At 39.2% G+C, this 26,341-nt stretch overlaps 4 protein-coding genes across 4 annotated transcripts; 2 read left to right on the forward strand and 2 right to left on the reverse strand.

Annotated features, from left to right (window-relative positions):
- Positions 1-12: 12 nt before the first annotated feature.
- LOC145483058 (histidine N-acetyltransferase-like) lies at positions 13-2,898 on the reverse strand. The gene has a single exon (XM_081461678.1). The coding sequence runs from the start codon at positions 1,977-1,979 to the stop codon at positions 924-926; it is 1,056 nt and encodes a 351-aa protein (XP_081317804.1). The 5' UTR covers positions 1,980-2,898; the 3' UTR covers positions 13-923.
- Positions 2,899-4,712: 1,814 nt separating this feature from the next.
- Positions 4,713-5,774, forward strand: LOC145482346 (substance-P receptor-like). The gene has a single exon (XM_081460990.1). It carries the CDS (start codon positions 4,713-4,715, stop codon positions 5,772-5,774), a length of 1,062 nt encoding a protein of 353 aa, XP_081317116.1.
- A 3,746-nt stretch (positions 5,775-9,520) lies between these two features.
- Positions 9,521-10,582, forward strand: LOC145482347 (substance-P receptor-like). The gene has a single exon (XM_081460991.1). It carries the CDS (start codon positions 9,521-9,523, stop codon positions 10,580-10,582), a length of 1,062 nt encoding a protein of 353 aa, XP_081317117.1.
- Positions 10,583-10,894: 312 nt separating this feature from the next.
- Positions 10,895-24,501, reverse strand: LOC145481413 (protein C-mannosyl-transferase DPY19L3-like). Its single transcript, XM_081459892.1, has 15 exons — positions 23,993-24,501; positions 21,523-21,613; positions 21,258-21,379; positions 18,692-18,837; positions 18,375-18,498; positions 17,626-17,760; positions 16,988-17,119; positions 16,721-16,825; positions 16,003-16,076; positions 15,159-15,317; positions 14,518-14,743; positions 14,032-14,088; positions 13,771-13,853; positions 13,339-13,471; positions 10,895-12,601 (listed from the first exon to the last, which is right to left on the reverse strand). The coding sequence occupies exons 1-15, from the start codon at positions 24,227-24,229 to the stop codon at positions 12,308-12,310; spliced, it is 2,118 nt and encodes a 705-aa protein (XP_081316018.1). The 5' UTR covers positions 24,230-24,501; the 3' UTR covers positions 10,895-12,307.
- Between the last annotated feature and the right edge of the window lie 1,840 nt (positions 24,502-26,341).

Consider the following 26,341-nt stretch of genomic DNA (forward strand, 5'->3'; position numbering starts at 1 on the left):
AAATTTCTTATGCGCATGCTCCAAAGTGAAATATTGTACATTTTTGTACCTAATCTTCGGGAAATCTATCTTTTTGGTCAAAAAATAGTTTGTTTTTTTTTTTTTACCAAAACTAAGGCCCATTTAGCGTCATGGCAGCCAAAAACCGGCTTTAACGGTTAAGAACGGCTTTTTCTGTGAAACTTTCGGTTTTAAAGGGTTAAGAAGCTACCAATTCATTAGTTGTACGATTATTAAGTGTCATCTTCTTTAAATAAAGTTTGTTTGTTTGTTTGATTGATTGATTGATTGATTGATTGACACTTAAATTCTAGTTATACCAGAGGAGGCTGGACACGACACGAAATATACCATGAGAGGCGAATTGACTAACGAGAGGACTTGTTCTATTTGAGTTATACTGTTTTAAGTTTTTATTGTCATACCAGACATTTTTTAAGTCTAAAGCATCACAGAGTTTAGAGTAATTTCTCAACCAGACTTAGAAGCCAAGAATGACAATAACTAAGATCAGCCAATCACAATGCCCTATTGCTGGTCTAATCATTTCCTTACCATTGCACTGGAGAAAGTGGTCAACGTGACATGCAACGGAGCTAGAGCAAGTATAATTTGAATAAAGAAAGTTGCAAAGTATTACAAACTTCTACTTCCAATTTATTATGAATTAAGCAAAAGGACATACTAGAGTGAATAAAGGTGCAACAAGGTTTTGAGACAGATGGTTCTTAAAGTTGGTAGCATACCCACCGATCCTTCAATCATCGATCCGGTCCTTTTGCTCTAGCCTCCTATGCGGACACTCCTTAATTTGGGCTCATCCTCAAAGATTGCGTGACGAGCCCAAAGTGTCTGCGTAGCCTGAGGCTACTTTTGCTCTTGTAACGGGTCAAGCGTGACTAAACCGTGTAAACAGAAATTGACTACGGAAAGTCTATTTCGTAGAGATTCAACGTTTTCTTGCATCTTTCCTCATCTAATGTCATCTGCAACTGTTCTTTAAACACTCTTCTCCCACAGTTTGTATACGTTTTGTCTTGATAACAGGAAAAAATAAAAGTATCTTTGATAACTTCGCAAGCCTTCTTGAATTGGTGCACAAGATGAGCTTCGTACAGAACTTTTTCACAACTGTAAACTGTAGCGCACCAGTGTACAAGTTTTGATACTCTCGGCGACAAGACGCCAAAGCTGACTGATTTAGGAGACTGGGTAACATCGGTACACTTTTCTACAGTGAAATACACATCGTGCTCTAGCATAAAATAATCCATATTTGATCCAAGAGGCTCCACAGGAAGCCAGTCTAGGATGATAACGTTGTCTGGAAACAACTTCTGCGCTGTGCAGCGAGCAAATATTGCATTGTAAAGATACTCTTTTGGGCACGAAATGACTTCCACTGAACTTTCAACAGCCGGAATCTGATGTGTTAGCAGGGTCGCCTTTTCAACGTAACAACCCAATGTGTCTAGCTGTACAAGCTTCCTACCAAGGGGAAAATTATCGTCTTGCTTTGTTAATCGTTTCCGCCTAACGTTTGGGAATGTTCTCCTCACAAACTCGTCCATCGCTTTCCCTTGCATTTTATGGACGCCTTGTCCGCGAAACTCCGGTAAAACGCGGGCTGCACGACTGACAAATGACCTTCCTTCGTCAACAACAGAACACACAAGTAGTCCTGCAGGTTTCTTGTCTGCATAAGAAAGCATTACAGCTGAATTTTCCATTTTCATCCATGTGTGGAATCTGACAGGTACATAGTCGTGCCCATTGTAGATTCCTTCTGACAGTGTCAGTATATCGTGGAAGTCGTTCAATCGAGCAAGACGACAAGTGAGCTCATGGTTGATAATTCGTAAATGATGGACTCTCCATGTCGTTATGGCTCGACGTTTCATTAACGAAGTATTGGCCATTTGCAGCGACTTCGGGAGCCCCAAACATAGACGTCGAACTGAGCACGGTGTTACAGGCATAGCAACTATCCGTGACTGTCTGTAGTTATTCACGCAAGGAGAGGGCCGACAATGAAAATTATAGCCATTTAGAATGTTCCATTGCTGATCAATATTTTCTCAGTTTTGATCCAGGCGTTTCTACTGCTCTTTTCCGATCTTTAGGTCCCGCAAGCTTTCTAATTCTAGGGAGCATACGTGACTGTCCACATTATTACAGCGTTGCGCTCGATTAGTAGGCAGCTTTTGAGCTTTTCCGCACTCTGGCCGCGCGTAAATTGGAGCGAGAGCAAAAACATGACGAAGCAGGGGGTGGTGGGACGAGAGAGGAAACGCTTGATTGCGGACCCCTCATTTTGAAAAACCCGTTCGCCCACGAACGGGGCTCCTGATTGGTGTGGCGTGTTCATCTTGATTGACAAGTGTATCAAGTTCGCTTGAATGATTCCAGGAATAACTCTATGGTTGGCCATTCGTTTCAAAATTACAACGGGGTATACGCGGGTTTCTCAGCCGCGTATACTTGTTTATATACGTTACGTATGGGCTTTAAGCCCACATATACGACCATTTAGATCGCGTATATACCCATTTTTAAATGGCCACATATTTGTGTAAACTCAAGCACGGGGATATGCGAAATAAATGCGCAAATATACGTGTCCCACAAGGACCCATATATACGCGTGCTAAAATGCGCGTATATGCGGGTCTCGCAAATTACGTAGTATACGCCAGCACAAAAAGTGCCTTTTCAATTGACAGAATGGCTGTTCGTGTATGATAACAATGAAAATTACTTAATTCGTCAATATGGCGGCAGTGGTAAAATGCCATGTCTTGGTCTATCTGCTATTTAATGTTTGTTACTACAGCTCTCCAGCGACTGAACTTCGAGCAACAGTTATGCGTCTTTTGAATGACTGCTCAAGATTTTATCCTCACGCTGATCGACGTGAAGTTGCTGTCGACTAAGCTGTACATCGTTTAGTTGATTCATTGGACAGAGGTGCTCAAGCGAATGCTGAGAGGATACGGCCTCTAGAATTGCTGGTGAGACAAATGCAATATTTTCACTGTTAAAAACGGACTGAAAATAAGCTCCAAGAAAAATTGTGAAATCACGCGTGAGCCTCTACTAACTGAACTAAACCAAAATGAGAAAACTAAGTTAAGTAACGGAACTGATTGCCTTGAAGAGTTCTCAATCTGTTGTAGCTGTTAGTTTGTGATAGAAAGTAAATTATATTAGATCACCCTGTGTAAACAAGGAAATATCCCGAAGATATCATCCATCCGATTAGATAAATGAAACATACTTTTAATTTCCCTTTTGCAGCATAAACAGTTTGGATGTGCGTAGTTAACAAGCCGTCAAAGTGATTTTAATCTCATACGAAAAATCGATGAGTCTTGAAGGCAGAGCCCCGGGTTAGCTAAGGTGCAAGACTAATAAGTTTCGTGCGCCTTGTCCAGCTTTTTCATCTTGACGTTCCATGCTCACGGCAGTTTGAAAATTCGATCAATGCATTTGAAAAGCAAGACAAACTACATTCCAATATAAAATTTGGCCCCGTCCACACTACGCTGGTAGAATTTGAAAACGCAGCTTTATTTCGCCGGTTAGGCCTGCCGCCCACACTAGTCCGTCACGAAAACGGAGCTTTTCGAAAACGCTCTTCAAACCGGAAGTATTTGAAAACGCCGGCTTTTTGTTTTCGTATGGCCTTAAAACATTTTGAAAACGGAGCTTTTGGAAAACGACGGCGTCACGATGATCACGTGATTTACCTGACCGAGTTTTCTTCAAACGCGAATCTCAAAGGACCGGTGATTGTTGCGTTTTTAAATTCCTCCAGCGTAGTGTGGCGAGGCAGTGTATATTTTCGCTGCAAAGGTACTTTTTGCTAATCGTCAGATGTAAAGTTTTTTTATCCTTTTCGTTTCTTTCGCTCTTTTAACACAGCTTCATCAATGAGCTACAGACGGAGAAGTGGAGCAACACTGAAGTAAAATATTTTTGATACCTTTTGTGCGCCTTGCCTTCTGTTTTTTTTTTTACTCTCTGCTTGCATAGATAGCATGAAAGCAGGAGCAAAACAGGATACCATTAAGATAAGCTATATTAAACACAACTATGTTCTTTGCTACATTTAAATCTAAAGTATAAACAAAATAACTCAATCTAATATTATGAAATTGAATCTGCAATTTTGTGATTGGTCAAATAACGAGAGCCTTCCATGTCTATGACGTCACGTCAGAAAATGTTTAATTTAGGAAACGAACGATCAAACTTTTAGATTGATTGCTTTCTCAACGAGCGCAGCGTGATGGAAAACATACCTGGAATTAGAAGTGGAGCAAAACGCTCAGGCGTTTTGTAAACTAACTTTCACGGATCAGGTATAAAACAACACTGTTAAAAAAAAACTTTGTAAAAACAAGTTCCCATTATCTAACTTGGAGCCTCTTGACTTGCATAGAATACACACAGTATTTAATAAAACTAGAGTAAATTCAGTTGACAAGTCATGATAAAAACATCGCGAATACTTGCAATAACAATTAAAGTTTGTCAGGAGAACGGTCATTTAAACAAATTTCTCTCACTTCTGCCGTCAGAACTTTTCAGGTCTTATTAAGGTGATCAAAAGTGGAAAGGAAAGCTTTACAAGTTTGCTAAAGTTGCTGTTTTCCCTGAGGTTAAGTAACCGAGAAAAGATTTCACTGGCGTTAGCCCGGGACACCGATATGGCTTTCCATATAAGTAACTCTGCCAATAGGAGCAATGAAACTATTGGTTTTCAATTCAATAGCTTGTGGCAACTTAAACTGACTGCATATTTTATCGTCTTTGGCATTTCCCTGGTTGGAAATACTCTGGTCATCGCCGTGCATGCCATTGTTAAAAACAACAACAACATTAACAACAGAATGAAGGCTGCAAGTAATTACTTTCTGGTAAATATGGCGGTCGCTGACTTGATAGTCACGGTTTTCGACCTGCCAGTAGAGTTGACGACTGTTGTAATTGGACCTACATGGTTAGTATCCGGTTTGTTAGGCCTTGCGCTCTGCAAATGTTACGGTTTTTCCTGGTTCCAGGCTGTAAATGTTTCAACAGGCAGCTTGTCAGCGATTGCAATCGATCGCTTTCTTCTTGTTTTTTACCCTTACAAGAGGATAATCACTCGACGCGCTGCGAAAATCATCATTGCTTCAATATGGCTAGCTGCTTCTGCCCTCACCCTTCCGCTCTTCGCATTTTACCATATCAAAATCCAAAACGAAGTCGAAATCTGTTATCCAAAATTTGACGGCAGCCATTCCACTCAAGTGTATTTAATAGTCAACTTTGTAGCTTTTGTGGCGACGCCCTTAGCAATAATGAATATTCTATACCCCGCTTTGAGCGTGAAACTTTGGCTAAAGAAACCAGTCGTGAACCAAATGAGCCAATCACATCACAGGGATGAAAAGATGAACAGAAAGGTAACTGTCATGTTGATCATGATTGTTTTGACATTTGCACTGTGTTGGCTTCCTTATTGGATCGGCACCTTTTACTGCTATACTATCAAGTCCGAACCAGTCTGCCTCGGTTACCGGTTTCACTTTACCACAAAGTTCCTGGGGTTTAGTAATTCTGCTTTCAACCCGTGTATCTACTTCTCCTTTAGCGATAGTTTTCGTCAAGGCGCCAAGGAGTTGTGTAAGAGATTTCATTGCGTACTCCTTTGTAGAGGAGCTGAGGTTTCTCCAGCTAACAATGACTCGTTGCCAGTGAATGGAACAGCAACATCTCCGAACTAAAGCGCCCAATCCGTTCCGGTTCACGTGGTCCGAAAATCTTGATTACGTCATAGAAATAATTAGCCCGTTAAGGCTTAGGAGATTTGCTGCTAAGGAGCTGGGCAAGGTGGCGCGTTCAGTTGCGACTGCACCCGCCATACAATGGAGTAAAAAACTGGCGTAATACCCTATCGAAGGTTCCTTCGTAGAACTATAGTTCTGGCATCCATTTGTTTTCAAACTTGGCACAAATCGTCTGAAGGCCAACAAACAATTATCCAAAGTTCAAATTACAACTGGTCTTCTTGCTTGAACCGTGTTTTTTCTAGGTTAGTTCAGAGCAAAACTGAAAAACATCACAAGTAACAGAAAAAGTTACTATAACTAGTACTGACAAAATTGCTTTGGAATCTCAACTCCAAGCTGGACTGATGTAGTTTACCTGCTAACGTAGTTAACGTAATTCCACTGAATTCCATTGCACATCTTTGCTGCGCATATAATGAGGACATTTGGATTGGACTACGAGTGGGAGATTGGGTACGAGTACGATTTTCGAATTTCAAACTATTGACGTTTCCAGACCCCTCGTCGGAGTGGTTACTAAATTCGCCCATATTGTGGAGAAAAGAGCTGACTGGCCCACATCTCTTGTTGTATATTTGTAATATACATGACATAATTACCAAGTGGATGTAGTGTTTTGATTATGTAATGTTATTTAATGTACATATGACTTAGAAAGACGACGTCTTTTAAAAAATTAAGACACCACTCCTTCCAACCACGCCATATCCCAATGACTGGTTGAATTCAAATGTATTTTTTTTCATTATTTCTTAGCTAATGTTAACCACCAATGATTTTACACCAAAATCTATAACCTTTTTCCTACGTTTCACTTCATTATCACTGCCACGTGTCTACATGAAGCGAAGATATGTAAATACATAAGTAAACTCGCCCGCCATATTGTAATGTGACTGACTGGATCGATTAAAATGACTAAACAAGTAAGAACGCACCCATTACACTGACAGTTGCAGAAGGCGAGATTCTCAGACATTAAGTCGCCTTAAATTAAAATATATCTTACGTTGTAAACGTTTTTTGTGTGTTAAGCTAAGTTATCGTATTTCCTCGAATAGTAGCCATGGTGTGCATGATATGTAGTAAGCAAACGAGTCCAAATTGCGTTAGTTTCTGTTGTCTTTATACAAGTTGACTTTTTTCCTAAGTTTGTAGTAAATTATTTTCTGCTGTGAATTTTAGTGTAATGTTTCTAAGGTTTCTTGTGCAGTGTTGTAAATAATGTATTGCAGGCAGGTATTGTAAAGCACATCAACATAAAATCTAAGTAAAGATTGCTTTACCAATTACGTTATTTTCTCTTCATTTAGCTGTTAATAAGTACATTAATAGTCTTATTTAGTTAATTTCAGTGTCTTCGTGTAACGTAAAGAAAGTTAATTTCTTAGTTTCTTTGCTGTGATTGTTGTGTAAATATTATCATATTTGTGTAAACTCAAGCACGGGGATATGCGAAATAAATGCCCAAATATACGTGTCCCACAAGGACCCATATATACGCGTGCTAAAATGCGCGTATATGCGGGTCTCGCAAATTACGTAGTATACGCCAACACAAAAAGTGCCTTTGGACAGAATGGCTCTTCATGTATGATAACAATGAAAATTACTTAATTCGTCAATATGGCGGCAGTGGTAAAATGCCATGTCTTGGTCTATCTGCTATTTAATGTTTGTTACTGCAGCTCTCCAGTGACTGAACTTCGAGCAACAGTTATGCGTCTTTTGAATGACTGCTCAAGATTTCATCCCCACGCTGATCGACGTGAAGTTGCTGTCGACTAATCTGTACATCGTTTAGTTGATTCATTGGACAGAGGCGCCCAAGCGAATTCTGAGAGGATACGGCCTCTAGAATCGCTGGTGAGACAAATGCAATATTTTCACTGTTAAAAACGGACTGAAACCAAACCAAAATGAGAAAACTAAGTTAAGTAACGGAACTGATTGCCTTGAAAAGTTCTCGATCTGCTGTAGCTGTTAGTTTGCGATAGAAAGTAAATTATATTAGATCACCCTGTGTAAACAAGGAAATATCCCGAAGATATCATCCCTCCGATTAGATAAATGAAACATACTTTTAATTTCCCTTTTGCAGCATAAACAGTTTGGATGTGCGTAGTTAACAAGCCGTCAAAGTGATTTTAATCTCATACGAAAAATCGATGAGTCTTGAAGGCAGAGCCCCGGGTTAGCTAAGGTGCAAGACTAATAAGTTTCGTGCGCCTTGTCCAGCTTTTTCATCTTGACGTTTCATGCTCACGGCAGTTTGAAAATTCGATCAATGCATTTGAAAAGCAAGACAAACTACATTCCAATATAAAATTTGGCCCCGTCCACACTACGCTGGTGGAATTTGAAAACGCAGCTTTATTTCGCCGGTTAGGCCTGCCGCCCACACTAATCCGTCACGAAAACGGAGCTTTATTTCGCCGGTTAGGCCTACCGCCCACACTAGTCCGTCACGAAAACGGAGCTTTATTTCGCCGGTTAGGCCTACCGCCCACACTAGTCCGTCACGAAAACCGAACTTTATTTCTACGGTTAGGCCTACCGCCGACACTAGTCCGTCACGAAAACGGAGCTTTTCGAAAACGCTCTTCAAACCGGAAGTATTTGAAAACGCCGGCTTTTTGTTTTCGTATGGACTTAAAACATTTTGAAAACGGAGCTTTTGGAAAACGACGGCGTCACGACGATCACGTGATTTACCTGACCGAGTTTTCCTCAAACGCAAATCTCAAAGGACCGGTGATTGCTGCGTTTTTAAATTCCTCCAGCGTAGTGTGGCGAGGCAGTGTATATTTTCGCTGCAAAGGTACTTTTTGCTAATCGTCAGATGTAAAGTTTTTTTTTTATCCTTTTCGTTTCTTTCGCTCTTTTAACATAGCTTCATCAATGAGCTACAGACGGAGAAGTGGAGCAACACTGAAGTAAAATATTTTTGATACCTTTTGTGCGCCTTGCCTTCTGTTTTTTTTTTTACTCTCTGCTTGCATAGATAGCATGAAAGCAGGAGCAAAACAGGATACCATTAAGATAAGCTATATTAAACACAACTATGTTCTTCGCTACATTTACATCTAAAGTATAAACAAAATAACTCAATCTAATATTATGAAATTGAATCTGCAATTTTGTGATTGGTCAAATAACGAGAACCTTCCATGTCTATGACGTCATGTCAGAAAATGTTTAATTTAGGAAACGAACGATCAAACTTTTAGATTGATTGCTTTCTCAACGAGCGCAGCGTGATGGAAAACATACCTTGAATTAGAAGTGGAGCAAAACGCTCAGGCTTTTTGTAAACTAACTTTCCCGGATCAGGTATAAAACAACACTGTTAAAAAAAAACTTTGTAAAAACAAGTTCCCATTATCTAACTTGGAGCCTCTTGACTTGCATAGAATACACACAGTATTTAATAAAACTAGAGTAAATTCAGTTGACAAGTCATGATAAACATCACGAATACTTGCAATAATAATTAAAGTTTGTCAGGAGAACGGTCATTTAAACAAATTTCTCTCACTTCTGCCGTCAGAACTTTTCAGGTCTTATTAAGGTGATCAAAAGTGAAAAGGAAAGCTTCACAAGTTTGCTAAAGTTGCTGTTTTCCCTGAGGTTAAGTAACCGAGAAAAAAATTTCACTGGCGTTAGCCCGGGACACCGATATGGCTTTCCATATAAGTAACTCTGCCAATAGGAGCAATGAAACTATTGGTTTTCAATTCAATAGTTTGTGGCAACTTAAACTGACTGCATATTTTATCGTCTTTGGCATTTCCCTGGTTGGAAATACTCTGGTCATCGCCGTGCATGCCACTGTTAAAAACAACAACAACATTAACAACAGAATGAAGGCTGCAAGTAATTACTTTCTGGTAAATATGGCGGTCGCTGACTTGATAGTCACGGTTTTCAACCTGCCAGTAGAGTTGACGACTGTTGTAGTTGGACCTACATGGTTAGTATCCGGTTTGTTAGGCCTTGCGCTCTGCAAATGTTACGGTTTTTCCTGGTTCCAGGCTGTAAATGTTTCAACAGGCAGCTTGTCAGCGATTGCAATCGATCGCTTTCTTCTTGTTTTTTACCCTTACAAGAGGATAATCACTCGACGCGCTGCGAAAATCATCATTGCTTCAATATGGCTAGCTGCTTCTGCCCTCACCCTTCCGCTCTTCGCATTTTACCATATCAAAATCCAAAACGAAGTCGAAATCTGTTATCCAAAATTTGACGGCAGCCATTCCACTCAAGTGTATTTAATAGTCAACTTTGTAGCTTTTGTGGCGACGCCCTTAGCAATGATGAATATTCTATACCCCGCTTTGAGCGTGAAACTTTGGCTAAAGAAACCAGTCGTGAACCAAATGAGCCAATCACATCACCGGGATGAAAAGATGAACAGAAAGGTAACTGTCATGTTGATCATGATTGTTTTGACATTTGCACTGTGTTGGCTTCCTTATTGGATCAGCACCTTTTACTGCTATACTATCGAGTCCGACCCAGTCTGCCTCGGTTACCGGCTTCACTTTATCACAAAGTTCCTGGGGTTTAGTAATTCTGCTTTCAACCCGTGTATCTACTTCTCCTTTAGCGAAAGTTTTCGTCAGGGCGCCAAGGAGTTGTGTAAGAGATTTCATTGCGTACTCCTTTGTAGAGGAGCTGAGGTTTCTCCAGCTAAAAATGACTCGTTGCCAGTGAATGGAACAGCAACATCTCCGAACTAAAGCGCCCAATCCGTTCCGGTTCACGTGGTCCGAAAATCTTGATTACGTCATAGAAATAATTAGCCCGTTAAGGTTTAGGAGATTTGCTGCTAAGGAGCTAGGCAAGGTGGCGCGTTCAGTTGCGACTTCACCCGCCATACAATGGAGTAAAAAAACTGGCGTAATACCCTATCGAAGGTTCCTTCGTAGAACTGTAGTTGTGGCATCCATTTGTTTTCAAACTTGGCACAAATCGTCTGAAATTAAAGCCAACAAGCAATTATCCAAAGTTCAAATTACAACTGGTCTTCTTGCTTGAACCGTGTTTTTTCTAGGTTAGTTCAGAGCAAAACTGAAAAACATCACAAGTAACAGAAAAAGTTACTATAACTAGTGCTGACAAAATTGCTTTGGAATCTCAACTCCAAGCTGGAATGATGTAGTTTACTTGGCAACGTAGCTAACGTAATTCCACTGAATTCCATTGCACATCTTTGCTGCGCATATAATGAGGACCTTTGGATTGGACTACGAGTGGGAGATTGGGTACGAGTACGATTTTCGAATTTCAAACTATTGACGTTTCCAGACCCCTCGTCGGAGTGGTTACTAAATTCACCCATATTGTGGAGAAAAGAGCTGAGTGGCCCACATCTCTTGTTGCATATTTGTAATATACATGACATAATTACCAAGTGGATGTAGTGTTTTGATTGTGTGTAATGTTATTTAATGTACATATGACTTAGAAAGACGACGTCTTTTAAAAAAGTAAGACACCACTCCTTCCAACCACGCCATATCCCAATGACTGGTTGAATTCAAATGTATTTTTTTTCATTATTTCTTAGCTAATGTTAACCACCAATGATTTTAAACCAATATCTATAACCTTTTTCCTACGTTTCACTTCATTATCACTGTCACGTGTCTACATGAGGCGAAGATATGTAAATACATAAGTAAACTCGCCCGCCATATTGTAATGTGACTGACTGGATCGATTAAAATGACTAAACAAGTAAGAACGCACCCATTACACTGACAGTTGCAGAAGGCGAGATTCTCAGACATTAAGTCGCCTTAAATTAAAATATATCTTACGTTGTAAGCGTTTTTTGTGTGTTAAGCTAAGTTATCGTATTTCCTCGAATAGTAGCCATGGTGTGCATGATATGTAGTAAGCAAACGAGTCCAAATTGCGTTAGTTTCTGTTGTCTTTATACAAGTTGACTTTTTTCCTAAGTTTGTAGTAAATTATTTTCTGCTGTGAATTTTAGTGTAATGTTTCTAAGGTTTCTTGTGCAGTGTTGTAAATAATGTATTGCAGGCAGGTATTGTAAAGCACATCAACATAAAATCTAAGTAAAGATTGCTTTACCAATTACGTTATTTGCTCTTCATTTAGCTGTTAATAAGTACATTAATAGTCTGATTTAGTTAATTTCAGTGTCTTCGTGTAACGTAAAGAAACTTAATTTCTTAGTTTCTTTGCTGTGATTGTTGTGTAAATATTATTGCCGTTTAGGTTTTGTTAAGAAAAAAACTTTTCAAAAAAGTAGGTGGGTGGTTTGACAGATAATATTTGGAGCAAGGACCTTGAAAGAACATTCCAGGAGATCAGGAGATTCATCAACCACGGTGAACAGTTCGACTATTTTCCTCTAAGTCAGTGGAACATTGTGAAATCTGGGCAAACAATCCATGAGAGGGGAGGGACGCTATTCTCCGAAAACGCACGGTCATTTATAACAATTTATACAAGTAAAAAGTACGATTTTCAAATACTTTCTTAAAATAACGACTAAAACTCTTAACATCTGTCTTTATAGCTCTACAGAAGCGAGGAACAACTCCGTCCTCCAATGGATCTCCGTCTATCTCCACACCATTGTCCAAGTCAAGAATGTCAACAAGCCTGCAGCCCCTGTCTTGCTGTGAGAGGCAGATACTGTTCTCTAATATGATGTAGTCTGTGCCGTGTTGACGAAGGATTTCGTAAACCTCTTTGGGCGGTCGCCGGGCGTAAATTTGATAAACCTAAAATAAAGAAGCTGTATTAAGAGTCATTACCTTTTTTATCGAGCACTAGAGCAAGAAAAACATCTTAAACATCTCTAGAATGTAAATACGCAAGAGTTTACGGCATTCTAGCACGAGGTTAGTGTTGGTAACCTTTTCATTACTACATCATCACTATCACCATCAAGCACCTGAAATTTTAATTTTTTCGCGGTTTCATAGCAACTAAAAAAAGTTTCAAAAGAAAACTGAAAAAGAAATCAGGCTTCAAAGGGATTCGAAAACGTGGCCTTTACCACGACGGCGAACATGATCTGATACTGCACACGTTTACCAGCCAAAGGAGTAAGCTTATTGAGAGTTCTGCAATTACTTAAACGCAAATGTGCGCATACTGCGTCGGGTTGACTCGGGCATGGATTAACTATCAAAGATAAACACAAAACACAATGAGGATAACCTCAAATAATCAACTGAATAGATCAATTATCAACTTTGCGTCGACCTCTTGCCAATGCAGTCGATGCGACCAGCAGAGAATTAACCCCTTCCCCCGCCCACGCCCATTCACTACAGCAAGACCGCCCCCTTCTCGTGCAAGACAGTGATAATCGTCACTAGAACACCACCCTAAACATGCCACCCACCTCCCTTACCCCTTCCTCCCCCAACAAGGTGATCGCTTATGAAGGGTTACGAAAATTAGAAATTTGGTCGATCCAAGAGGGTAAATACAAAGGAATTTTCATGGTTACCTGTTTCGTTCTTTCTCTAAGGAATTTGTTTTCGTAATGTGGGTGATTTGTGATATGTCTGTCTGTACACAACTTCACGCCCGCGAGTAGCTGCATGCTCCCCGTGAATGAAGCATCAGGAGACGTATTTTCACTAAAAACAAACAGATCACTTTCAGTGCTTAGCTTGGATTATTAGTACACTGACTGACTGAGCTCTTTCAAACTTTGTTGAAGGGATTTGAAGAAAAAAGAGATGACAGGATTTCAGATTAAACTGTATTTCTCATCATCTGACTGCTTATTAATGTATTTTATCTGGCAGTCAATGTAGCAAGAGAGACAGAAATCGACCGGAATACTCAATAGATTTTCTACTTCAAGCCAGGAGGTCCTATAACTGCTAACGCGGACGCATAGTAAACGAGGAGTTGATCAGTAGCCTGAACTTACTTTATCCATGTCATTAGCTCCACAGTGTCAGGATCGTAGAATTCTCTCAGCTCTTCGAGGTCTTTCAACGCTTTCGGGAGACGCTGTTCAAGAAAGAAATGTTAGATGTAAGATGTAAAATGGAAATTAAACCTCTCAATCGAGAAAGGAAAAAATAATTACCTGTAGATTCTAAAGGAGAAGACACGACTTTGGTTTGTAACATTCAACAAGAAACAACAAAGAACAGCAGTCTCTGTACATGTTAAATTGTGTACTTACATTGAATAGTAAAAGACCAAGGAGCATCGCAGGAACTGCATGACCCATGATTTTTGCCTACAGAGTGAAACATCAATAGAGTCTTCATAAAGCAGTGACTACATAAAATGTAAGTGATACAACTCAGATGAGAAGGAAAGTATATGTCCTTAAAAACTGCGGCAAGAGAAGATCATAAGGTACTTATCTTGATCTTCTCTTGACTGCAGCAATGAATTACATAGGAAAGTGTGCAAGAGCCGACAGTCTGGCCAGCAAGTTAGAAACACCATTTCTGGTAGACTGAAACCGCTGTTATGAAGTCTGTACTTCCGGGTAGGGCTGTTGCTAAGAAACATGATATCACCTGCTGACGACAGAGTGCCCGTTCTAGTTCTGATTGAACAGTAAGAATCGGATACTGCACGAGTGCGTCTACGACGCGAAAATCTTCCGAAAGCGACCCGACTCCACTATACCCAATAAGACTTGTACAACGATACTCACGTATATTTGTTTGATTCCTATCTTGTTTAGCACTGCTTTCCAGAAAGATTGATTACAAAATACGCCAGCAGCAAACAAGCACATGTGCGGCGTCCAAAGAAACTTGAAGCGGAGCGTAGACATGGCCAGAACACCAAAGAACACGCTTTGTATGGCTTGATACACTACTTCAGCGTGAGAGTTCAAGAAAAGAGGAGTGGCCTCTTCTGTAGTTTCTTCCTTCTTCCTGCAAAAAAGAGATCAGTTAAAGGAACGATGGTTGAAATACACGGTAGTGAAAATAAATCCAATGATCACGAATCCATCTCGGAGAGGAGTACTCCCATGTGAAAAAGGCGGCGATGCTCCTCGTCTCGCTTAGGGGTGTAAATCAACGATTCTGGTCTCACTTGGAGTGTTCAGAAAATGCTACTATTTTTAACCGTCAATGTATCTTCTAGGGTTGCACTCGAATAAATAGCTAAAAAACTCGCCATCATGTCCGTTTAATGGTGGTATCTTTCAGCGTTCAAATAAAGCTCGAGCCACGCCCGTATTGATCGCTTTTCGGCGTTTAATTCAGATTTCCCGACAAGCATCGCCAACCTTTTCACATGGGAGTCCCCCCAGGGGAATCTATGTCCAAACCAAGTACGACTCACCTCCAGTTGGCAAACACTGTATAAGCCAGCAGAGTCAAAACAGCTACCAGTGACACCACATAGCATGGAAACACGACACCAGTGGTCAGCCTTCCGTACACATCCGTGGGAAGGAATTTGAATGCTCCTTCACAAAGATACAATAGCGAATCGAAATCCCTGTGAGGAAATTACAAATATATAATATTTGTTAGGAAAACTTGTTCTAGTCTTTTTGAAACCCACTGTCTCCCCACCTTCCATCCCTCAACGCAAAACGTCTTCCTTTAGATAGGGGATGAAGGGTGTCAAGGGTGTCGGTCCTGCCCGAGAACAACCGGTAGGAGAGCAGAAATTATTGGAGAAAAGGGAACGGAAGAGGTGGCAAATGGAGTGAAAGCACTGCATTCTGTTTTCCGCACAAAAGCACACGGCAACCCAATAATAACACGACCAGTGCGTACTTTCCGTCATAAGCCTGTTTAGCGCTTCTAAAACGTGAAAATAAAAGCGTTTAGCAACAAAACTCAACGTTTGTTGAAAGAGTTCACACAGGGTAAAAAAAAATTAACGCTTACAAATACACCTCGCAGGTATTTTTATCCTTATAAGAGTAGGCAATCCTCGAAGGCGGTAACGAAGATTTGCCGATCCCTATTGTCCAATCAGATCACAACACAGACATTCCGAGTAATCGCGTCAAGTTGTGTCGGAAGGCGGAAAACTGGATTGGTGATCAAACTGATGTGCTTCAACAGTTATCTCCAGCAATGCGGTTTATTCCAACCGCTTCAGTAAACGAACAAAGGAGCTATCGTTTTATTTTACAGTGTGACAGATAAAACCTGTAACTGGTGTACAGTACCTTCCAATGCCATAACCAAACTTTGCCTTGAGAAACTTAAAGATGTGTTCATCTGATTCTATTCTCATAAGAACCTGCAATAAATAACAACCTCTCGGATCAGAGACGTTTCAACAAAAATTTAAACGCACTGTGAGAGTGAACACAACACCAGAATATGAGGGACACTATTCTTTTACACCTGTGTGTCCCAAAGGTACAACCGAGCCCACCGCATGACCTGCAAATAACTGCCTACAAATAATGGTCTGCTCATCCGTCTAAATGTGTTTTGCTGTAAATAAGATTCTGCTTATGTGTAACTGTAACCATGATCTCTGGTGAAACATGGCAGATTGCTCCCCTGAGCTGTCAGAGAGTGATTTAAATAAGAAAACAAATTTGGTAATTTAGGGTTCTTACATTTAAGAATTATTGAACTCGGTTATTGCAAAATATCGCTATTTGTCAGTGTCTCACAGATAAATTATTTGCCTCAGCCTTCGGCTTTGGCAAATAATTGATCTGCTTTCCACTGACAAATCACGATGTTTTGCTCAACCTCGTCCAATAATTGTTAAATGTAAGAACCCTAAATGATCTGTTAAGGAGATTATACGACTGTAATAGGAACCCATTGAAGTGCAGTACCCTGCACTGTCTACACAATCAGTCTGGACCAATTAGATCAAACAATCCTACTGTTTACAAAAATAGGTATATGAACAGCATAATGTACCTTAATAAGAAAGCTGATTCCCCCGGCCAAAAGTAAGACAGCAATCACATTGAGGCCCAGTTTAAATACTCTAACAAGGAAACTATCGTTTGTTTTTCCGTCACCCTGAAACACAACCAAAGAAACAAAACGTTAAGGCAAATAAGAAAGACAATCATGTTCTAATCTCTCACAAACTTTCCAGTATAAATAGTTTAAATTTGCATTACATGCTACACATATTGTCTGAGTAGAAAGCAGTTACTAATAGTTAAAAGTAAAACTCACATGAAAAGTCATGAGAGCAACGGAAGCAACAGCAAAACTCAGCGCAAGAGAACAAAGGATCATGTCATTGACAAACTGCAGGATGCATACTCCAATCAGAGAGCCAATCACAATCAAGTACAGGCTCCGAGCCTAGAACAAACGAAAGAAGGCAACAAAATCATGTAAAAATATACAAGACAATGCTGACACACTATCAAGAGATTGATGCTTCGTGATTAACACTGCACAGTTACTTTGCATCAACAATCACATTATTTTGATACCCAATTAACTTGCCGGAATGTCAGTCGGTCATTTTGGCATGAACAGCTTATTCCCTCCTAGCAAAGCAGTAGCCAAAACAGACCATAATTTTATCAAATTCTACATTTCATAACCTTTCTATTGATATATAGTTTGTGGTGGTTTCCTTGAAATTAGCACCCGTACGAATTATATATATTTTCTGGAGCACACCTGCAAAGGTTTGGAGTAACCTTAATTTCCACTTTGTCTCAACTAGTTTTGTCCAGGGTTGAGGTAGGGTGCCAAGAAAGGCTTGAATGAGATGAAAATCTATTTTTTTTCTCATCAACCTTTGTAGCTGCTTGAGTCAGATCTAGTCAATATTCACCTTTTCCAGTTTCACTCCTTACCTTGTACTTGGGAATAAAGCCAAGCGAATAAGTGCCAAAGAATGCCATGGACTCAAGCAGGAGAATGAACTGAGCAAACTGCCAAACCAATGTGAAGAAGAAAGTTGAAACAGCAATGCCTACCAAGCAAAGGGTCTGTAAAAAAAAAGACAGACAAACATTATACATGTATCTAGAAAATAATCCACTGACCACCATCCTCAGCTGACATTAAAATACCCTAAAAAATGTACGCAGATTAATTTTTTTTTGAAAATACATGTATTGTCTAGTATCCCAAGAACAAAGTGGACCATCAAATGTGAGGAGCTTATATATGGAAGGAAGGGTGGGTAGGTAAGGGGGGGGGGGGTTAATTTTCAAAACATTATCAATGGTACATCTGTCCAGTGACAATTATTCAAAATGACTTATAATGAATAAAAGTCTGCATATGAGCTAAGTGGCCCATCAGACCAGAGCTTATCCTGCTTTCTGTAGCATGAAGCGACTAGGAGTATTTCTACTCCCCCCCGGATGGGATGCTAGTCCATGGCAGGGTTACCCCCAGCATTAAGTTCGCCGGTACCCATTTATACACCTGGGTGGAGAGAGGCACTGTGAGAGTAAAGTGTCTTGCCCAAGAACACAACACAATGTCCATGGCCAGGGCTCAAACCCCGACGGCTCGATCTGGAAACTAGCGCATTAACCATGAGGCCACTATGCCTCCCTAAACTTATAATGAATACAATTACAACAAAATGTACCTGAGCAAGGGAAGACACATTTTTCTTGAAGAAGAAGGTTATAAATGCTATCTGTGCAAATAGGAATGGAAATCCAAAACTCTCACGAAGGGGAATAGTAAAAGATATTCTTGTAGTATCATCCCTGAAAAACAATCAAAAAAATATTTTATTAGTTTTGTCTCACTGTAAAAGAAATGCAGTCTCAAATTTTGCCTTTTAAAGGGGGTGCAAGAGGGAAGAAGGTTGCTGAGCTTTTTTCAACACTTGAAAAAAATTCTATAAGGAAAACCTTTCAAGACTTTTTAATGTTCTTTTCTTTTCTTTTAACTACTTACTTGTTAAAAATATAGAGACATGCTGAAAGGAGTCCAGCAAGCCATGAACCGCTCAGTATCCATGATGATGCAAACAAAGACACCATGTACATTCCATGTAAGCCAAAGACAGTATCAATATAAAAGTAAACGTATTCTACTGATTCCTGTAAAACAAACAAACAAACAAACAGAAATTAGAAAATTTAGAATTTACCCTTTAAAGATGAACCATATCATCATTAATATAACATATTATAATAGTTCCAAAAAGATGCTTCTTTAATATGTACTATGCACTGTTTCAGCGGAGGATTAAGAAATTTGCTCCTAATGTTTAATTCTACAAGGGAAAGAGGCTTGCTTTAAGAATGGATAAGGCAGGCAGAGGGCTTGACACTAGCAGTAACCAACTAGCCACAGACTAGTAGAAATTTAGTTTTGGCTAGTAGGTTTTCGATTTCCACTAGACACTTTGGCTAGTCAACAAAATGAAACTGGCTGAACTAGTTTCTGTCTCCAGCAAGGAAGACAAACACAAAATTTACACTTTTCTCGGAAACAAGGTCAGAATTTCATTGTCGACATATCATGTACTGGGCATGTGCTGTTCAGCAGGTACGCAAATTTAAGTTTGTCTACTTTTCGCTGGGTTGTATGTAAACAGGGAACTGAACATGTTACTTTTGTTGAAAGAAATATTTGACAAACAAGACCGCATTTTCTGAAAGCACACATCAATACTCTTTTTTGTTACAAAATTTTTTTCTTGCGCAAAATAATGCGGAACTGTAAAGGGATAACACTCCTGGCATAACATTTCATTTAGTGTAACAATACATGGATGATTTGTCGCTGTATGCATACTTACAAACTTACCACTACAGAAATAATTAGATGAGAAAGATTTATTTCCTTTGACATTTAAATCAGCCATTTTTAGCAGTCGAATTTCGCCAATGACAGTTTACAGTATTGTTCAGATAGTTGTTTTGCTTTTGAAACATTTCTACAGCTCCTGTCCGTGAAGAAGTCTTGACAGTTTTTACAGTGATGTGCTGGGGGTCTTGATATTTTTCCAAGCAAGTCTCAGAGAAAAACAGAGTCCTGAAAGTCTTTTCGGGAACTGGAACTTTTTTGAAACTAGTTTAAGTACAGAATAATTACCAATGTTACGTATTAAAGAGAGTTGCTTACGTTGTGCTTTCAAGTCTTGCTAGTAATTCTGTTGTTATTGGACCTACCAGAAATTTTCGTGACACGTGAATTTTGTGAATTTCGTGATTTAAAAAAAAAATCGCGAAATTAAAGTAACGCGAATAAGGAAGTGTTGGGAACATAACACATTATGTTACTGTTGACATAGAGTACCGTCATTGGGTTTTTGTTAGTTTTGACGTCATTATACCTTTGATAAAGTCAGTTTACTCAATTCAAAGATATGTTTTAAGTAACACTGCCAAGGAAATAAATTTTGTGTTACCCAAAACGCAAAGTTAAAGTGATTCAAAATACAAAATTTTAGCAAAATCCCTGAATGTGTCATGAAATATGCGCACCCTCAAATCGCGAAATAAATGTGTTGCAAAAATTTCTTGTAATAAGGTAGCCAACCACAACGCTTGGCTAGTAAAAAAAGGTTTTGGCTAGAAACATCTAAGCTATCACTAGCCACTAGGCTAGTAAGTTGAAAAGTTAGTGTTGAGCCCTGCAGGCGGTGTTGAGTTGCGATGACAATGAATCACAGTTACCAGCTAAAAACTACAAAAAACTTTTAATGTCCAGTTTGGTTTTTGCTCTGCAAGATCCACTTGACTGTGTTTGTCACAAGGCTGATGACATGACTAATAGTTGAATGTGTGTCACGCCACAGTCATGTCACAATCATGTCACAGTCACACCAGAGGCAGCCCTTTGGTTTTCTTTTAAAACAAGCTTCTTTCCCAAAGAGAAGAGTAGTTTTAGAACGGATACTGTTGCATAAATGTCAGCCATCTGACATGCCTACTCTGGCCTACTGTACACATAGCTGAACATACTCTTTTTTCTGTAAATAAACAGTATACGTCCCCCAACTGCAGAGTGGGTGGAGCATTTCGAAACTTGGGGGGGGGGGGGGGGTCCATTATTAAGTCAAGTGCATACCTCTAACTTGTATTTTCCAAAATGTATTTTGTGTTGTTTGTTTGCACAAACAAACTTCTTTGCAATGTCTACACAGTGTCTTCAGTGTTCAACATGTTTGTAAATGACAATGCGGGAGGAGGCAGTTGTTCAGACGATCCTTTTTTGTAGTCCTTGTAAGGAAGGTTTTTAGTCTTTGTCTTTTGGCAACAAAATGCGGGGCAGCTGAGCCCCCAAAATTTTTGTTTGCAGGGGCGGCTACAGCCCCTCTGCCCCCCTGCTCTGCAGCCTTAAATGAACTGTTTATTTATATTTCACCATTGCTATTTGTGGGTGAGATGTACATTAAAGGACTAATAATTATTAATCATTTAATTATCCATCCCACCCGATAAATACTACATACCAGCTATCAAAAATAATATAATAGTTGAATTTGGAAAAAGAGAAATTTTAAGTGTACCTGTATAGGTAAAATTCTGTACAGTGCTGCCAGGATAACTTCCTGATAAATATTGAATCTCTCTAGTATGTTAATAGTCCTCAGATGCTCTGTTCTGTTGTCATGCATAACATCATAAATACCTACAATTAATACATGAAAAACAACCATATAGGTCAGTTTCTATACAATTCTTTTTAACATTTCTTTCAATTGCCTTTTTATCAGATATAGAATTAATTTTCTTAGTGTTTAAACATTGGTCATTAACAGTTTTTTTACTTACCTTGAAAAAGAGATGGTGCTAATACTATCTGCTTATAATATGAAAAATATAATCCAGATTCTGTCCTGAAGGATATTTCTCTTTCTATTTGCTGGTTTGAAAAAAAAAAGAAAGAAAGATATCAGATTCCAAAGTTTGTATCAGTATTACTGCTGGATAAAATGACCTACTTATGCAGGTAAATACCAAATTAGGCAGGGCTTGAAATTAACTTTTTGGTTGCCAGATCGTAAATTTTGGTTGCCAACTTATTTTAAATATAACTTACACCAGAACACGATTTTATCTGTTACTTTGCATGCAAGAAAAGTCACATTTGAAGAGCGAAAACAATTAAAAACAACACGAGTAACACTTAGTTATAAAGCTACTGTTGTTTTCAGGTGATATGCCTCTGGTCCGAAGGTGATGGTTGTCTCCATAGTCATTTTAAATGAAGCGAAGCATAAAACATTTTAAGTCCGTGGTTTTCATTGTGAGACAAACACTGGTCCTTGCATATTTAAAAACAAAAGTTATGTCATGGCCCGGGGGGGGGGGGGGGGCACTGCCATATATGGGCTATATAGGTATGTGCCGCTGTGAAGGGTATGGTTTTCAAGCAGTTTACTCTAGGATAGGGTATATAAATCAGAGCGTTTGGGTCTAGAATAGGGTAGAATTTTTCACAAAACTGACTAGTTGGTCGAAGATTTTATCTAGACTAGGGAAACCAGGAATTGCCACTCAAAAATATAAAAAAATCAAATCGGCAAGTTTAATTTTATGCAAATCAGCCTCAACAGTGTCGATAGATTGGGGGATTTGGGGAAATTACTCTAGTATAGGGTAGCAAAATTCAGCTGAACTAGCTCTGGTATAGGCTAAGGGTTCCAGGGTCCCAGCGGCACATCCCCACCCAGAAATTCCCAAAGTACCCCTCCCCCCCCCCCCCCCCCCGCAAGGTGTCGTGGTTTTCTTTAGTTATTGGACAAAACGCGAGTCACCAGCTGGTGACCAGTTGTGAAAATTTAGTCGCCAGTGCTCAATTTTTGGTCGTATTGGCGACAAGTGAGTCACAATTTCAAGCCCTGTCAGGCAAGCTCTGTCAAGCCATGGTTCATATTTTGGAGAGACGCAATACAGCCAAACTAAGATATGCAATGGAGAAACCAAACTGAGAGGTATGATCTGATGTTAAACTGCCCCAATTCAGCATAAATCCAGCCATATCATAGTTGACTTATACAATTTATTTATGATGACATAATTTCAGACTCTGTCACGTTATGCAAATAATGAACTGAGAGATTGCTGTGGCATGTGGGTGATGTGTACTTGTAAAGGTTGGTTTCCATTTGATCTCTGTGATCTCCTTATTGCTCTGCTCTGATTGTTACCATCTCCAAGTGACAAGTTTTTCAGTGATCAAAAAGATTGGTAAGGCAGGCGCAAAACAGATAAACAAAGGAAAAGAAATGAGCTGCAAAAAAGACATGCCTTGACTGACTGTGGACACCCATATGAAATGGATTGTGAAAACAACTGCACAATGTCATCACTTTGGTGGAGAGAGATACTGACAAATAACTGAACCTATAAAAGTCAATTCTTGGGTTTGTTGTGAGGGAATCTGGAGCTCAATTGCACAGGGTCTTTTCTGTCGAGGTATGTAATGGACTTAAGAAAATGTTGATCAGGATTAGCTGATAGAAATGCTCAGGTTTACGGGATCCAAGGAAAATTCTAGTTAGGAAGGCGGGTTGAAAATCCTATAAGGGACCCTCTACCAGCTGTTCCCAAAAGTGTTGCTAGGGTACAGAAACATAAGTTTGCAATGCAGCCTTTGTCAAACAAATTATATAAGAATATAAGAATTAATAAAGACATTTCTTGTCCATAGTAGAGCCATGCCAAATTGTCATGAAAATACTTCTAGAAAAAAACTGGTGACAGAAAGCATTTTATTTTTAGTTATTATTTTATTTGTTAGAATTTAACCCCTAGAAAATTTAAGAGCTCATCTGAGTTCAAGATTTTCAAAGATAGTGATGGATATATTATCGATAATGAATTGGTAACAGAAGTTCAATATTTGTAGTTAGAAAAGAATAGTTAATGACACCATTGAGAAGAAATATTTTTTTCTTTGAATGGTGAGGTAGAATTTTCTTCTCAGCTTGCACAGGGAAAGAGTATTTTATTCATTCTTCGTGATTGACCCTGATCTGACGCGGAAGTTGAGTGATTTTAATAATGGCATTTCAAATCATTAATTCTAGCTTTCAAGACATAATGGGAAATATAACGCTTGGCTTTTATACAATATCAGTACATCGTAACTGTCTTAACTTATTAAAATTTAACGGCGATTTTACTGTGCAAGGGACAAAAAATGATTTCAAAATAAGCTTAAGCTTAAGTTATGTAGGTAAGCAAAAAATGGTGCACACATTCAGCACTGCAAATAATAATAAAAACGTGAACTTACACCAATATTGGAAAACCACATATCATTCTCGTGGAGTTCTCGTACATATAAAGCATATTTCACTCCCACAATCAAGGCGACTGTTGCTCCCACAAGAAAATTGGCCAAGCTAAACCAATGCACTCCGCCTTCCTTTGTATGTTCTGTCTGCTGCCCTTTCGTGCTCCCGTTGGCATGGAATGAATGCCGATTTTTGTCCTTTCCTTGACCCCCTCTCCTCCTTCGAAGTTCGGACATTGTGCAGCTAAAACAGACATTAATTAAGAAGCGTAGAACAACATTGATACACGACTGAAAATTAAACTAAAACGCTCGATCGCCGACTCGCAGTTCAAAACAATATATACACAACCTCGATATCGGCGCATGCGTGTTCTCCTGCTCTAATTTCGCGCCACGTTGAACGAATAATTCAGAGTAAATTAAATACATTAATGCAATCTCAACGCTTCGAATAGACAATCTTTTATGGTATTGTCGGATAGAGAGCTAAATGCACTTATCGTCTGATCCCGGATTAGCAACTTCTCTAGACACAGCGGACAATTGTTTAGTCATTAATTCAACCGGACATATACAACGCGCGACCTGTGAGAATGGTAGAAAATAAACTGCTTACTCGTGGAAATAATGAGATTCAAGACCTAAACATTTGTACATCTTAATATACATACATTAATCCTGAGAAGAAAATCTTGCTCTGATTGCAGATCCAGAGAATTCCTTCCAGATTGCTACAGACCCTTGCACGCGATTAATTCAAATCGAAACAGCTCACCCCTAAACCTCGTGTTTAGTACCTCCAGAAAGGAACCCCTTACTGTGCAAGACAAAATAGATCGATAAATTTGTGTAACAATGAGATACTTTAGCTTCTGTCCTCGAGTGATCCTTCTTTCTTTCGGTTATTTTTGTTTTTTACGTTCGTCAAACCCGGTTTTCTATCGCGATCGCAAACAAATGAGTTTCCTTCCAGACAACAGCGCAGTCTGGAATTATGGGCGCAGGCGAACATACTATGTTTTTTAGACGGATTACGCACAAAACAGAACAGTCAGGGCACCATGGACAGTTTAATATATTAATTGTCTTTCCTGCTTAAACAATTCCAACTTTCATAAGCGGACGTAATCGCATTACATTCAGTTAATCGATTTAATCTACTTTAAAAAGTCGAGTGAATGGATCCATCCTAGTGTTGGAGCTATTAAAACGGAATTAGAAGTGTTTTCTTTCTACTTCACTCATTTTGATGGACATTAGTAAACAATGGAGGAAATTCTTTGTTTTCGGTACCAAACTCAGGTGAATAAGACACCTTGACCGAGTTATTGACGAGGAAATAATTCCGGAAAGCGCACGTTGAAATACATATCATCAGTAATAACTGTCAACCAAATTATTTAATAAAATTGATCTCAGGGGTAACAGTGATAACTCTCTTCAAAATACACGCTTGGCCTTCAAATTCTTTCTTTTGATCGTTTTTTGTTTGTTACACGTTGCTCGAACCCGGTGTTCTGTCACGATCGAAAACAAATGAGTTTTCTCTCAGACAACAGAACAGACGTCTAGAATTACTAGATGGTGTAGGCAAACAGGCTGTTTCTGAGTTAGATTGAGCACCGACTAAGAAAAGGCAGAGCACCATGGACAATTTAATATATGAATTATCTTTCTTGGTCTTAAATTTGGAAAATACTCTATTCAGTTTAGCGTCTCTTTCAGCCATGTAGTCAGGAGAGTTTTGTTTAGGAGTGTTTAGAAAAACGTACAGGTAGTGTTTACTGAAGGAATTGTTTCATAAATATGGAACTATTACATGTACGGTCACAAGAAAAAAGGCGTTTCCGAACTTAACTGTAGTCAGGCATCATTCCCGATGGAATCGAATGGAACAATTCATTCTTCATTTCTAACGGTTTCCAAGTATTTTTTCATTTCATTTCTGTCAGTTCTGGGAATTTGATGTACATCAAGGCAGTTAAATCAGAGCTTTTTTAAAATGGAAAAATGGATCGACGCTATTGTAGTTAGCTACTGGCTTTAAGGTAGTTTTTATTAAAGAAGCTTTCAATGGCTCTGCGGGTCGCCTTGTTTACAGGTGCTACAACTGAAAACTCGTCGACCGAAATAAACTGTCAACTGCTCTCCATTTGAAACATGAAACAAAATTTGTTTGTCTGTATGAGGAATAAAACCACACAACTCGCTGGAAAATTACGAAGGGCGAAAATGAAATTGACGTAATCAAACTGAGAAACTCGATACTACTTGAGTACAAGTCAGATAACACCGAAAGCGACATTTACTGTAGCCGGACAATGTTAATTAGCATCTAAATGAAAA

Source organism: Orbicella franksi, chromosome 3 (genome assembly GCF_964199315.1).
Source record: "Orbicella franksi chromosome 3, jaOrbFran1.1, whole genome shotgun sequence".
Taxonomy (NCBI): Eukaryota; Metazoa; Cnidaria; class Anthozoa; order Scleractinia; family Merulinidae; genus Orbicella; species Orbicella franksi.

Bases quoted from the DNA above. Each gene is read 5' to 3' on its own strand.
- LOC145483058 (XM_081461678.1), bottom strand. From the start codon at position 1,979: ATGCCTGTAACACCGTGCTCAGTTCGACGTCTATGTTTGGGGCTCCCG.
- LOC145482346 (XM_081460990.1), top strand. From the start codon at position 4,713: ATGGCTTTCCATATAAGTAACTCTGCCAATAGGAGCAATGAAACTATT.
- LOC145482347 (XM_081460991.1), top strand. From the start codon at position 9,521: ATGGCTTTCCATATAAGTAACTCTGCCAATAGGAGCAATGAAACTATT.
- LOC145481413 (XM_081459892.1), bottom strand. From the start codon at position 24,229: ATGTCCGAACTTCGAAGGAGGAGAGGGGGTCAAGGAAAGGACAAAAAT. The intron at 21,614-23,992 runs GTAAGTTCACGT...TTTTCAAACCAG, and splicing joins TGTGGTTTTCCAATATTGGT to CAAATAGAAAGAGAAATATC. The intron at 16,826-16,987 runs GTGAGTTTTACT...GTTGTGTTTCAG, and splicing joins TTGCTCTCATGACTTTTCAT to GGTGACGGAAAAACAAACGA.